General features: G+C 17.2%; 2 protein-coding genes across 2 annotated transcripts, besides 10 other annotated features; one reads left to right on the forward strand and one right to left on the reverse strand. All coding sequences in view use genetic code 6, as the record gives it.

The window, feature by feature from the left end:
- Window positions 1-998: 998 nt before the first annotated feature.
- Window positions 999-1060: a microsatellite.
- A 49-nt stretch (window positions 1061-1109) lies between these two features.
- Window positions 1110-2947, forward strand: IMG5_121230 (hypothetical protein; the record flags this gene model as incomplete). Its single annotated transcript, XM_004032458.1, has 5 exons — window positions 1110-1543; window positions 1584-1869; window positions 1915-2454; window positions 2497-2569; window positions 2817-2947. 5 exons carry the CDS (start codon window positions 1110-1112, stop codon window positions 2945-2947), a joined length of 1464 nt encoding a protein of 487 aa, XP_004032506.1.
- Window positions 2948-3032: 85 nt separating this feature from the next.
- Window positions 3033-3095: a microsatellite.
- Window positions 3096-3274: 179 nt separating this feature from the next.
- Window positions 3275-3313: a microsatellite.
- A 1495-nt stretch (window positions 3314-4808) lies between these two features.
- Window positions 4809-4858: a microsatellite.
- Window positions 4809-4878: a microsatellite.
- Window positions 4844-4908: a microsatellite.
- Window positions 4909-4936: 28 nt separating this feature from the next.
- Window positions 4937-4994: a microsatellite.
- Window positions 4995-5039: 45 nt separating this feature from the next.
- Window positions 5040-5133: a microsatellite.
- A 1544-nt stretch (window positions 5134-6677) lies between these two features.
- Window positions 6678-6739: a microsatellite.
- Window positions 6740-11320: 4581 nt separating this feature from the next.
- Window positions 11321-11364: a microsatellite.
- A 2520-nt stretch (window positions 11365-13884) lies between these two features.
- Window positions 13885-15518, reverse strand: IMG5_121240 (WD40 repeat family protein; the record flags this gene model as incomplete). The annotated part of the gene is made up of 2 exons (XM_004032459.1): window positions 13885-14832; window positions 14976-15518. 2 exons carry the CDS (start codon window positions 15516-15518, stop codon window positions 13885-13887), a joined length of 1491 nt encoding a protein of 496 aa, XP_004032507.1.
- Window positions 15519-15782: the final 264 nt, after the last annotated feature.

Here is a 15782-nt window from a genome sequence, read left to right on the forward strand (position 1 = left end):
TTAAAAATAAATTAAAAAGTTATTAATTTCATTTTAATCATAATTTAAAATTTTATCAATTAATATATTTCTTTTACTTTTTATGTGCATAATAATTAATTTTCCAATTTATTTATGAATATTATCGTTCAGAGTATTGGTATCATTTTATTATTATTTTTCTTTTTAAACTATCTATTATTTATTTATCTAAAATTAACTATTTGATATAATTTAGCTTTTACAAATTTCATTAATTGTAATATCTGATAAAATTGGTTTTTAATAATATTGTTCGCATTAGAAATCTTAGACAAGGAAAATCTTTAAATCTTGTTAACAAATGTTCATTTATAGTATAGTAAAATAGTTTTGTTCTTTGTTTTTATTTCAATATTTCAATATATTTTTTTTCTTAAATTTTAATAATAAAATATAAAAAAATAATTATAAATAGTTGATTGTTTTTCGAGTCTATTATAAATAAATTAAAAAAAAATTAACTATTTTATATTTAAACAGTGCAATTCTCATTAAATATATAAAAAGCAAATATTTATAAGAATGGTTTAAAAAAAATTAAAAAATAAACATTTAATTTAGGAAAATTAAATTTAAGTAAAAAATATTTTTTTTAAAAAAAATTACATATCTCTAAAATAATACTAAATAAAAAAAAATTGTAAAATAATTATCTTTATTGTCAAATTATAAAAATAATTTATATAAAATATTAATGAAAATATTTCAATTTTTGAAAAAACTATGCCGAAATATATTATATATATAATATATAAAAAAAAATAGTTTTTGTAATATAATTTATATATATTATCTTTTGTATATATTTATTAAAAGAGCTATTAAATATATGTAAAATTTGATATAATTTTATATTTTAAAAAGAAACTTTAATAAATTAATATTAGAAATGATGTAATTTATTCAGGAAAAAAATTATTTTAAATAAAATTAAATAATTTAAATATAATAAAAAAATAGTAAAATATATAAAAATTTATATACTATACATATACTATATATATATATATATATATATATATATATATATATATATATACATTTTTAATTAAAAAAATATATTTATTTTTATTTTTAATTATCTAAAAATGGTTATATTATAATTATAAATATTATTTTAATTTTAATATTTATAAAAATATATTTAGGATGATGAATTTCTTTAAGATTTAGATGATTTAGATAATGGTAATTTTTAAAATATTAATTATTATTATTAATTTTTCTTTTAAATTTAAGAAAGTGATTTACAAATAGAAGAGTAAGAATCAGATTCAGAAGATGAACAAAATAATTTACAACATTTTGAAAAGAAACAAGCAATAGAAGAATTTAAAGAGATATATCATAAAATAAATGCGAAGCCAATTTCAAATTTATTAAATGATTCTGAGTTTAAAAAGCATATTATAAAAATAGAAGAATTTAACAAATTAGACAATACAGTACCAATAACCGTTTAAGATGAGGAATATCATACAATAATAAAATCTAATGAATATGCTGCAATAATAGAAAGAGAGTAAATAAACATATTAAAAAATTTAAAATAAAAAAATAAGAATTTAAGCAGTACATAAATTTACTAAAGATATGTTCCAAAAGCGGTTTGGAGAATTAGAATCTATTGTTTTGAACCCAATTGATTATGTAAAATGTGTAAAACTTATTTAGAATAAATAGGACTTAAATAAAATTGATTTTAATGGGATTTTAACTAATTTATAAATTACTACAGTTACTGTAGCTGGTTCTTCTTAAGATGGAAAACCTTTATCCTCTTAAGATTTAAAATAAATCTTAGCAGCTTGTGATAATGTTATTGAGTTATACGAATATTCAAAAAAGGTAATTTTTTTACAAAGCAAAAAATAAACAATCAAATTTAAATAGATATAATCATATATAGAAAGTAGAATGAAATGGATAGCACCAAATTTAAGTGCCCTAGTAGGAAGTGGTTGTGCTTCCAGATTAATAACAGCAGCTGGAGGAGTAGAATAGTTATAAAGGATGCCTGCATGTAATATATAAGTCATGGGTTCTTAAAAAAAGAGTCTTTTGGGAATGTCAAAAGAAGGATAAGGATTTAATAGAGGGTATTTCGGATAATTAGATTTTGTTTAAAAAGCTCCACCTTAATTTTAAACTAGATTAGTTAGAATGTTATCAACTAATGTTGCAAAAGCAATAAGAATTGATTATTTAAAAACTTGTCTTAGTGGATCTGCTGGAAATAGATTAAAAGAGATTATGCTTTAAAGATTTTCAAAAATATAAGAGCCACCTCCTCCTAAACTTAATAAACCTCTTAAAAAACCAGATGATAAACCTTCTAGAAAAAGAGGTGGAGAAAAATACAGAAAAATGAAATAAAAATTAGGTCTTACTGATTTTAGAGCTTTAAGATATAGAATGAAATTTGGTGATGAAGTATATTTTTAATTTTTATATTTTTTAGAATATATATTATAGGCTGAGGAAGAATTTAGAGGAAGTGGCAAAGGATTTGGTATGATTGGAATGGGATAAGTTAAAATCAATGTAAGTAAAAATTAGAAACTTAAGTTGAGTAATTTTTTTTTTTGATTGATAGATTTATTATTAATTAAATTTTTTAAGCTAAAAAATAATAAAAACAATAAAAGAAAGAATAGTAAAGAAATGTTCCATTAAAAAATACTGGAGATATATTAACTGATGGTCTAGCTTCTAGTTTAAATTTTAATCAAACACAGGGAATAGAACTTATAAGTAATATTTTTTTTTTATATAAATTATAATAAAAATATTAGATCCTAATTTATTGAAAAAACCAGATATTGGTACTAAAACAGAAAATTACTTTAATAAAGATACTGGATTCAAAACTGTTGTAGAGTAGAAATAAGAAAAAAACATTTTAGTTTTTAAAAAACCTATTTGAAAATTATATATTATTTTTTTAATTCTATAAACTATTTTAAATATTTTTAAAAAAATTTAAATATATATAAGAAATAAAAACATAAAATAAATATAAATAAAAATTATACATTTTAATAATTAAAATATATAATATATAAATATAATAAATAATCTTAATAAAATTATATAATACTCTTTTAAATATTTTTTTTTAAATTATATTATAATTATTAATTCATTTTCTTTACTATAAAAATGAATATTAAGTCGGTTAATAAAGATTTGAGGAATTCAATACAGGATTTAATTATATAAATTTGAAAAATTTAGATGATTACCTTTTAACATTATTATTATTATTATTATTATTATTATTATTATTATTTTCTTATTTATCAAACATATAAAATGAGCTTTCTTCTTAAATTTTGGATTTTTTTTCTGAAAAATTAATATTATTTTTAATAACTGTATTATTTTTGTTTTTTTATTTATTATTATCTTTAGATTTTTTAAAATTTTAAATTTGGCTTTCATAATTTTTAGTAAAAATAAATTATTTTTTATATTAAGATTACTAATTTTCTACTTCTACTTCCAATTCTTCTTCTTATTCTCCATAATTTTAATTAATCAAATATTCTTTATTATATTTCTTCTATCCCTCCATTCCATTTTCACATAATTCGCACCTACACATAAATGTGCATTAAATACCTGCATTAAAACACTCACAATATTTTTTAATACATTTAGTTTTTTTACAATTACATCCTTTTTTAAAATCACTAAACAAACTTTACTAGTATATCTGTTCAAATTAGTTAATGACTTTAGGCTAAAAAGCATCTACATTTCTTATCCGAGCCTCTTATATTGCATAAAACCTATCTGCTTAGTTTTCTGGTTTATTTTTACATTCTGTACAATTACATCCTTCTCCACAATAACCCAGTTTTGCAAAGCACTCACAATATAATTTTAAACATTTCGATTTTTTGCAATTGCATGCTACTTGTTTTACTCCTCCAATCATTACTCCCTATTTTTATGTATTTATTCTTTGATAATCATCGTAACTCATTATTATATCTTTTTTTAAATAATTTTAATCCATTATATAATTTTATGCATCTTATGCTAAGTAATTCTAATAATAATTGTTATTTTCATTGTTATCATATATACATTAGTTTAAATAATTTTTTTTTTCATCATAGATATCTGTAACTAATCTTTTTTTTTGTTATATATTAATTATTTTAATATATATTATTTATTTGACTTTTAGCAAACATTTAACTAATTGAAATTGTCAATATAATTATTTTCTTCTTTTTTATATTATTGATTTAAATTATTGTTATTATTTATTTATAATAAATATTTTACATACCACAGTTTTCTATGTATTTATCGAAAGAATTATTAAATTATTCTTCAATAAATTCTTCTTATTTATTAAAGGTGTTCATTATGAAGTATGTATATATGTTTTTATGTAATTTAAAGTTTATATTTATAATAAAAGATTTTTATTTTATTGTTTTTTGTTGTTATTTTTCTTTCTATAAGTTTTTTTGGCGTAAATAATTTATATATAAAGATATGGTAATATTATTTATATAAAATTAAAAAAAAAAAACTAGAGTTAAAAATTAAATATTAGTATTATCATAATTTCCAAATTTTATATAATTTTTTTTTTATTTATACAAATATTTTTTTTAATATAAAAAATTAAATTAATGTTAATTTTACATTTTCTTTATTTTAAAAATATTGTCTTGTTTTTTATTAATAATTATAAAAATATATTTTTTTTATTTGAAATTTATATAGTTTGATTAATAATTAATAATTAGTTTTATTTCATGATGAAAAATATATAATATTATAAAATTTAATTATTAAAAAATATATATATTAATTATAATTATAATAATTAAATTATATATTCAATTTATGATTAAATATTAATTGTAGAATTTATAAACAACAACATAATATAATATTAATTATATATGAATAATAATATTAAATATATATTTAATATTATTAAATATTTTTGTTTTAAAATAAAATTAAGATTTTAATTAAATAAATAATACTAAATAAAATAAAAGTTAAGATAAGAAAAAATTAAATATTTAAATAAAAAAATAAATATATATATAAAAAAAGATAAATTAAAATAAAAAAAATGTCTGAGAAAATTATTGCGTGTATATTAGAAAAGGAAGAAATAGGTAATATATAAATAACTCCATAATTCAAAAAGAAAGAAAAAGTCGAAAAAAGTTTAAAAATTTTTGGAAATTTATAAATTCAATGCTGCCGTCGTAAAAAAAAATTAAAAGTAGAAGAAGACGAAAATGAAAGTGAGGAAAATTCAAGAAAAAGCCAAGAAGAAGAGGAATCAAAAGAAGGCCAAAATAATTCATCATCATCATATATTAAAAGAAGACAAGAAAAAGAAGAAAAATATCTATAATATATAAAAAGGATTGATTTTATAAAAGAAAAATATATTACAATAATACATTCAGAAACTAAATCAGAATTATTTTTTATACCATCTGAATATGAAAATAGAACTAAGAAAATACAAGAAATAAATCATTTAGAAAATATTAGCTTAATTTTTACTTATAATTAAAATTATTTATTATATGCTTTCGGGAAAAAGGTTCTCACATATGAATGGAGCGAAAACAGCTAAAGATTTATAAAATTAAATGAAATTTTGACAAAGGAAGAGATTACTTAGGCCGTTAGTTTAGGAGAAAATAATCTTTTTTTAATAAAAAATATCAAAAATACATTCGGGTTAATAAAAATTAATGAAAATATATCAAAAATAATAAATTCTTATTAAATTTAAGATAATTAAATATCTTTTGATAATAATAAAACCTTTCTTTTTTACTAAAATGAGTAAATTTTATTATTAAGATGGCAAAATGAAAAAGAATAATCATAAAAAGTAAAAGCATAAACACTTTTAAATATAATACCTTTCAACGAAAATGAACTTTAGTTTGGAAATTAAATAAATTATAAAATTGATTTGAAAATTTTTAGCCCAATAATTTCTAGTGTAGAAGAACTTGTATTTATAAAAAAGGAAAATAAAAACCCTTAAATAGGGATTTTGTGCTAAAATAAAAGTTTTTATTTAATTCTTTAATACAATGAAGGTGTATATTAAGTTGAAAAAGCTACTGAAAATAATGCTTTATGCTAATATGACCACGATAAAAATCTTTTAGTTTAAATAAAAGATGATAATAAGTGCTTTGTTAGTTCTTTTAACGACTATGGAAGGCTTTTAGATGAAATTTATTAAAATTGCATTAATGATTAAGATTTTATTGAACTTCCTTTTTGTAGTGATGATGTTTTTTCTGTTGAAATAATTAATTAGGATAGTTTAGGATTTAATTAATATTATTTATTTGTTTGGGAATTCCTTTAAGATGAACATGGAGATGTAAATTAAAATTAAAATGAAAATTATGAAGAAGATTTAAGCTCATTAATAAATGAAAAAATTGTCTTTTCTATACATAAATTAAAGCTTTGTGACCCTAAAGATAAACTTAAATCTCTTATTTCTTAAGAACTTGATATTTCTAGTACTATTTCTTGGTTTAATTTTGATAATGTAAAAAAACTAAAATTTATATATATATTTTAAATAGATTTATTAATATTCAATTAATAAATAATTAATTTATATAATAAATAATAATAATTATATAATATAAATATTTAAATTATATAATTATTTGAAATATATTTATTTAAAGGAAATTATAAATATTATAAAATGGGAATATTCAAAAAAAACTTATTAAGATTTAGAAAGTTATTTATTAGGCAAAAATTAAATTTAATAAGAAAAACAAAAAATAATATAAGGAGTTAAGGACTTTTTATATCTAAAATAATAAATAAGATATTTACTTTAACATAAAAAATTAAAGATTAATGAATTGTTAATTTTACTAAAACATATATATGAAATATTAATTCAAAATTAATTTTCTTGTACTTATTGTACCCCTGAATATCATTAAAAATTAGAAAATGTGGAATAAAGATTAAAAAAAATTGCTTAGTTAAATTTTTTAATCCGAAAACTAAAAGTAGTGTATGGTAAGGAATCCAAAAGCGAACTAAAATTGGAAGAATTTAACTTTTATTGGAAAAAAATGGATTTATTTTTGCTTTTAAGGGAAATATTTAAAGAAAGAATAGAAAAAGAATAAATATTAGAAAGATTTTTTAAATATTTTAGTATTGAATTTTTAAGTAATTATTGGTAGTTTTTCTATTAATTACGCAAATATGCTAAATAGACTTTCACAAAGAATGATTTAATATATTTTTTGCCTTTTAGAGAGAAAACAATACAATAAAATATATGGAATACGGATTCCTTTAATCAATTTATAAAATATACTTTCAATAAAAGAAGCTTATTGCCAATTTTAAAATCCAAAGACATAGAATTGTATGAATATTTATTATAAGAGAATACTTTTTTAAGTTAAGATGTAATTAATGGGAAATATATAACATGTAAAAGTGAATAATAAGAACTTAAAGAAACAAGAGAAAAAATAAAAAGCGCAAAATCATATATAAATTTAGCTTTGATTTAAATAAAAATATATAATGAAGTCGAAAATGCCTTATATATACTAGATAATGGAATAAAAAATATAGAAGAAAATAAAGAAATGAAAAAATTATATATTTAAATTGCTCTTTTTGGAATTATTTTGTATGAAAATTATTAATTAGAAATTGATTTTTTAGAAGATTTCTAAAAGAAAAAAAATCTAGAAAAATTAAGCTAAATTATAATTTTAAATGAGAATAATTTGGATTTAATTTTAGGGAAAAAAATAAAAGATCTTTTTGATAATTTTTCAAATAAAAAAGGAAAGTTTTTATAACTTCTTTAATAATTTATCAAAACCAAAGAGTGTCATCCTCGTATTTTTTATTAAATTTTTAAAATGATTCAAAAAATGTTACCAGAAGATGATAAAGAAGGGTTTTTTGAAAATATTTTTGAATATATTTCTACTAAAATGCACTTTGAGCATTTCGAATATTTAGAAAGTTTCGTAAATCTAATTGAAGATAAAGGACAATGTGAGAAATTAGAAAACTATGGAAATTTGGCTAGAATATTATTTAATTTTGAAATCAATTATGATATTTAATATTTAGAAAAGTGCTAAACAAATAAAAAGCTTTGTTTAGAGTTAACTAAAGAAGTTGTAGAAAAATATATTTTTGGTAAAAGGAAATATAATAATGTAGTTTTAAGGAAACATGACAAAATATTGAACATTGAAAAAGTAAAAAATATGAAAACTGTTTTGAATTTTCTTTAATTAAATTTATTTAAAAAAAATGCTTCTCTTCATGAAATAGAAGAGATTCTTTTATCAAAACTTTTAGAATTTTCAAAATTTAATCTTTTTAAGGAATTATAATAAACAGGAAATTGTATTTTAAAAGAAAAAGAAATTGAAAATCTAATTATTTTAAATATCCGAAATTGCTTTTAAAATAATTTCTTGTAAAATAATGAGTATATTTTTGATTATTTGAAGGAAAATTTAGCTTTATTATCTAAAGAAAAAAACTCTTTTGAAAAAAGAATAGTAATAAAAATGGTCAAAGTAATTCTCTTATTAAAAAATTGTTTGCCAAATTTCTCTTTTAAATTGAAAGAAATATATTGCTTTTTTGATAAAAAACATCTTTTTTTAAAAGAAATAGGAAATTTTTGTATATCTTCTTAAAATAGTGACATTTTAGAAAATTTTCCTTTCGTAAAATTCTATAGTTGTTTATGTAAAATAGAAAACCCTTAAAAAAAAAATATAAAAGAGGATTTTCTAGACGATAATTTTGCATAATTTATAAAAGATATTACTCAAAAAATTACTAATATTTAAAAAATCATTAAAATTATAGAATTTCTTAAGTCAAATAATTCTCCTTATGCTGCTGATCTTTCTTATTTCCTTATTACTTCTTTCCCTAATTAACTTTCAGATTTATAAAAGAAAAGATTTGCTTAACTTTCACTTTTAGAATGTTAAAATGTAAACTTAATAAAGAATATAATAAACATAATAAACAGTTAAAACATATAAATTTATTAGGATAAATAATCTTTGAATTTTAATAATAATGCCAATTTTTCAAAAGCGAAACGCATTATTTCATCTTTTGTTCCATTTTAAAATAATTAAGAAAAAATTTAATCCAATTTATAAAATAATTCAATTTTTTCAAAAAAAAATGACTTTAAAAATCCCTCTAAATTAAAAAATAATCTTTAATAATTATATGAAAATCTAAATTCTTAGTTTGGAAATAATATAAAGCCCTTTATTTAAATACTCTAAAAAAGTCATTCTGAAGCATTTTATTTATTGGCAATTTAAATAAAAGAATTTTCAATATAAACTATTGATTAAATATGCTAAATATTATATAAAAATGATTTAATTTAATTTAATTTAGAAATAATTACAAAAAATATATTGAAAGTAATTTTATACAGAGAGTTATAAAATAATTAAATTTTTACAAATGATCATAATATAAATGAATATATATAAAAAATTACATAAAAAAATGAGTTTTTTATCAAATATTACTAAGCATATTTAATTTTAGAAAATTTACAATATTTTAATTTAAAAGAAGATGATTTATATGAATTTTTATTTAATAAAAACTTCAGAAATAATATTGTTACTGACCTTATCGAAAATACGACTTAAGAAATAGATTTTTTTGAAGCTTTTCCTGAAGTTTTTTAATTAGAAGATGGTTTTAATACTTTCTAAATACTCACAAGTTCACTTATTAATGAATTAAATAAAAATAATATTGAAAAAGCTCTAAATTTATTCAATAAAATCTAAAAAAAAAATCCCTAATAATAATAAAACTTTACTTTGAACTTTTGTAAATAAATATTTGATAAAATATAAAAAAAAAAATGATTTCATTTATTTCTTTCTTGGATGAAATTCATTAGAATAGTTTCATTAGTAATTATATATAAAATAAGAATTTGTAGATATTAATTTCATTGAATAAACTTTAAATTGATATTGACTTTTATTTGTATATTGATTTTAAAAATCTTTTTAAAGATACAAAAGAAGATATATAAGAGAAAAATAATATAAATAAAGAAATAAATGAAATATAAAATAATAGTTTTGATGAATAATATAAATTATTTTTTTAGAAATTCAAGAAAATAAATAAAAAAGAACTTTATTATAATTTAGAAGGATATAATGTTTTTATTGTTGCAAAAGCATTCGAAAGTTTTATAAAGAAATCTGAAGATTTGGTTTATTATATTTTTGCAAAAAAACAGCTTTTATAAGGAAATAATGAAAACTTTAAATAGATTATAGATTTAATTTCTTGTCCTTATTTTTTATATTTTAAAATTAGAAAAATTACTTAAAATATAGGCTTAAAAAAAAAATGTTAAAATATTTCTCGTTTTAAGGATTTTTATGAATAATTATTTAATTAATTTAATTTATTACTCAAACAAAACACCTAATTTCATTTTTAATCATCTTTTTTACACCAAATATTAAATGAAAATAAAATTTTAAACGAAGTTTTCCCTTTTAAAATGCAATTTAATTTAAATAATGATAAAGAACCTATTTTAAATTTGAATTCAATTTTTTCTTTTTTTGATTAGTTGAAAGTAGAATAACCTTATGATTCTAATAAATTAACATTTAATAAGATATATAAATAATATGTAATAAATAAATACTCTTAAATTTAAATAAAAAATGAATTTAAGTTTATATTTAATGATCTTTACTAAAAAAATAAATTAATTATAGAGAATAAAATACTTTAATTTTGCCATAATAATTATTCTTAGCACCTAATATTATTAAATAAACTTACTTCTATATTTAATAATATGCCTTATAGTATTTATTAGAAAGCCTTTTATAAATTAATAATATTAAATTTAAACAAATAAATGAATCTTGAATAAAATCTATTACTAATACATATATTAAATGAGGAGAAATAATTTTAAAATATTGATAACAGTAAAAACATTATACTTAATTTAAAACTTTTAACACTATAAAGTTTTTTGAAAATGCAAATTGAATTAAAGATTAAAAAAAATCATATTAATTTTATTGTCTAAGAAAATTTGAAATAAAAAATAAAAAAGATTTTCGTAGAATAAAATTTTATTTCTTTTATAATATAATTAAACTTTTTATTAAATATGGTTGATAATTAAATTTTATACAAAGATTTTATTTATCAAATTATTTAAAATTTAACTTTAAATGAAGTATATGTTTTATTAAATAAGTAATATATTATATTCGATGATGCTTTATTTAATAATTTAGAATTTAATTAAAATAATTAAAACATTATGTTTATATAAATTTATCTTTAGGCTAATCAAAAGCTTTTTTTGAAAAATTTTAATAATAACTTTATATAGTTTTATTAATAAAATAGTTAACTAGCTTTTTTATTAGCAATTTAATATATAGGAATAGGAAAATTTAAAAATAATTAATCAATTTATTCAAATTTGTATGAAAACTTGACCAATTTAGTAGAAAAAAAGGAAGATTATGCACGAAAAAAAGTTTTTTAAGTAATGAAAATGAAGATGATGAATAAGATTTTAATGATAAATTCTATTTCTATAAAGTAAATTTAAAATATTGTATAGAATACGATGCTTTAGAAGAGATAATAATAGAAAATATGTTAGATTTGATCTGTGAAAAAAAATATTATGATTGTGCCAAATTGAATTTTAAGCTTTAAAAATACGAACAAAAATAATTTTCAGTTAATTTCATTTTAGAGAAGCTAAAGAATGATTTTATAGGTTTTTCTTAAAATGTTTTAGTTTCTTAATCATTAAGAGATAAAATTTTAAATTTAAAAGAAGAAATTACAAGAATTTCATGAGATTTTAGTTATTTTATAATTTAAATATTTAATTATTTTTATAGGGAAAAAATATTAAATTTAATTTATTTTTTATCATTTTAAATATCTATTTATCTATTATTGCTTTATTTAACTATTATTTTTATAAAAATATAGTAGTTTTTTGTATAAAATTCTAAATAAATTAATTTTCAATTATAATTAATAAATTAAATTTAAAAAAATAATAAAAAATAGAAATAATTTTATTTTTATAAAATTTGTTAGTATTAAATATATTTTTTAAAAATAATTTTTTGATAATGTTTAATGCAATCAATAATTTAATTATTTAATATAGCCGTAAAATTACACAATTATAAGTAATAAAAAAAATTAGAAATAAATAAAATCCGAATAATATCTTAATTAAATAAAATAAATAATGAAGCAATTTTTATTAAATTTTAATTTAAATTAGTTAATAATGTATTTATTTTTTAAAAACTATAAATATTATAAAAATGAATTAGTTTTCCTTGAAAATTAATTAAGATAAAACATTTTTATTATATGTTTTTTTTTAAAAAATATAAATTGATTATATATGAATATCTAAAAAATATTAATCCTAAAATTGAAAAATAAATATTATTATGATGCCATCAATATTTTTATTTATAATATATTATATTTTATTACTACAATAATATATTATATTATTAGTATATTATTTAGTATCCTATTAATAAATTCAGCTCAGCGCCTCTTTTTTTTCTTATTTAAAATTTTATTATGACAATCTTTATGAAAAAAAAAAAATGGATATGTTCAATTTTTATTTTTAAATTTAATTTTTTTGAATAATTATCTTTTCCCTAAAAATCCACATATTTTTAAGCTTTTTTGGGACGTTTACACACTTTTAAACATAGTATTTGCTATTTTTCTACAGTAAAACTAATTTAATGTGTATGTTATTATTAAGAATATTTATAAGTTTTATAATTAATTCTAAATTTGATTATTGATGATTAAAAAATAATAATTTAGTATAATATAAACTTGTTAACATCCATTAAGTTAAGAAGATAATAATTTACCTTGCGTTTTTGAATTACGAAATTACATGTTTTTTAAGATTTATTTATAAAAAAATTTATGAGCATAACAATTTTGGGTGTTTTAATATATTTTGAATTGTCTTTAATAATTAAAATAAAGTTTGCTAAATTAAAATAACACATATATAATTATTTTTTTAAAAATAAAAAAATGTTATTAGAAATATAAATCTATACAAATTTTTATTATCTATGCATTAAATAGTTATTCAGTATTTCCGAATAATATAGTTTTTACTAGATATTTATTTTATTTTTAGAATTAAAGTTAAATATATTATTTAATATAATAACATTAGTACTTCATTCACTATTAGTTTATTTCTTATAAAAAAAAATGAATATAAAAAAATAAAAAAATTATACTATTATACTTTGCAATTTTTTTTTTTCAGATTGTAAATTATAGTAATTTTAAATTTTCTTTATTTATTATTAACTTTAATGAATATTTATTAACCCTAATTATATTTTTGCTAATTTATTTATTTAATAAGAGTTAGTTTAAAATTATTTTGTACTTATTAAAAACTTTACATACTAATATTTAACTTGTTTAATTTTTTGTTACCTTCTTTGTACATATAATTATATTTTATTTTGATTTAATTCTTCTTTAAGAGTACTTTCTTAGACTTCTAACTATCCGAATCCTTAATCTAAAATACTTTGCGTTAATAACTATGTATTATTTATGATATATTTTTATTTTTTTCCTTTTTCTGTATACAAGGTTTATATAAACAAATTATTTATACTATAAAATTAAAAAAAATTATAAATATGAATTAAATAAAAAAATTATAAGGTATATTATATTTAAAAAAAATCATTTTGAATTATTCATAAAAATAAAATCTCCATTTAAAGTTAATAGAATAATAACATTAGTAGATGGATGATGCTTAATTCCAATAATAAAATTTTCATTAACTTACATAAATCCTTCCATTTTTCCAGATAGCGAATCAAATGTATATAAATATCCTTTATTAGTGATTCCATAAATGAATTATTATTTTTAAGAAATACACCCAGAAACGAATTCATCTTTTTCTTCACATTTAAAAACTCTTATACTTTCAAAGGTATTACCATTAATAATAATAATACGTTCACTTTTATCACAAAGTACAATATTTTTACAATCCAAGAGGAAAATATTCCAAATCTCTACTTCATTAGCAGTCTAATTAATACTTCTAGGTGGAATATACTACTTTTTTTAATATCCAGATTCTTTTTCCCACTAAACAAGAAATCCATCACTTCCTGCAGTGATTATAGAATCATTTTCAAAAAGTAAAAAATCATTAATTTTTCCTTCTTTTTATCTTCTATATTCCATTTTTATAGCTCCGCTTCTTATTCCATACAATTTTAAAGAATTTGAATTATTACAAAGATATAAATCAAATTAATCCAAAGGACTAAATCTTAAAATATTAATTGAATTTGAAAACATTCCTTCTATTTTTCTATAACATTTACCTATTTTTAAATTCCATAGTTTTATAATTCCTTTTTGATCACCTGATGCCAATATTTAAGAGTCAGATGAAAAAGATAATGAATGAACACTATTTTCATGAAACATATATTGTTCTTCTTTTTAGTATTAAAAATCTAAACGTTACTTCATTAATATACTATCCCATAATTCTATAATTCCATCTGCACTTCCTAAAGCTAAAATATCACCTTTTTTATTAAATTCTGCACATTAAATTCTACTTTCTTAACCGAATTTTACTATTTTATCAACTTTATCTATTACCTATTTTTTTTGTCAATAAAAATTTTGATTGTATTTTACTTTATCTTCACTTTATTAAATATTTGGTATATATCCTGTAAATAAATCTATTTGTATTCCGGTTTTTATTTATCCTGTTTATTCTTAGTATTTTAATGCCTCACCTATATTTTAATTTATAATTGTTATTATTTTTTTTTAAAAAAAAAACCTAAATAATATAAAAGTCTTGATGGAGGTGCTTATGCTATTTCTAACTATAATGAATCAGCTACCTTTTATCTTCTTTTTTCTTTTGTAAGACCATCTTAGTATATTTCTTTAATATCTATTGGCGTCTTTCTTGATAAATAATCTAATCTTAAAACCCTTTCTTTATATTCTAAATATAACTTTGTTTATTTTATTGCTTTTTAGACTAATATCTATGCACATTCACTTTCTCCTAACTCTAAAAGCTCGGCTATTATTATTTCATATAATTCTAATAATTTATTGCCAGGTAATTTTAATAACTAGACTTCAAGTAAAACAAAATCCCATTTTCCTTATTTGATATAATTTATAAAAATATCAATTTTAGGAACTATATTTAGGGATGTTTATGTTTCTTCTTAAAGGGTTTTGAATGAATTTGTTAAGTTATTTTCTTTCAAAAATTGTAATATTAATTTAACGACATCTTCTGTTTTGAATTATATAGACATATTTATATTTGTTTTTATTATTTTTTAAAATAGTTATTAATATATTTTAATTATATCTTTTTTTTTTTTTTTTGGAATTTTTTTTTTTTTTATTTAAAAAATTAATTTTAAGTTTGAATGTTTTTAAGAGTTTAAATCATTGTAAAATATTTATAATTTCTTTTAAATTTTATATTTAATTTTTATCTGCTTCCGAATAAGCTTCCTTTTTATTTAATTATTATTAAGCTAATTACAGAGCTGTTTAATCTTTAGGGCCCATTA

Source organism: Ichthyophthirius multifiliis, assembly GCF_000220395.1.
Source record: "Ichthyophthirius multifiliis unplaced genomic scaffold scaff_1120509250967, whole genome shotgun sequence".
Classification (NCBI taxonomy): Eukaryota; Ciliophora; class Oligohymenophorea; order Hymenostomatida; genus Ichthyophthirius; species Ichthyophthirius multifiliis.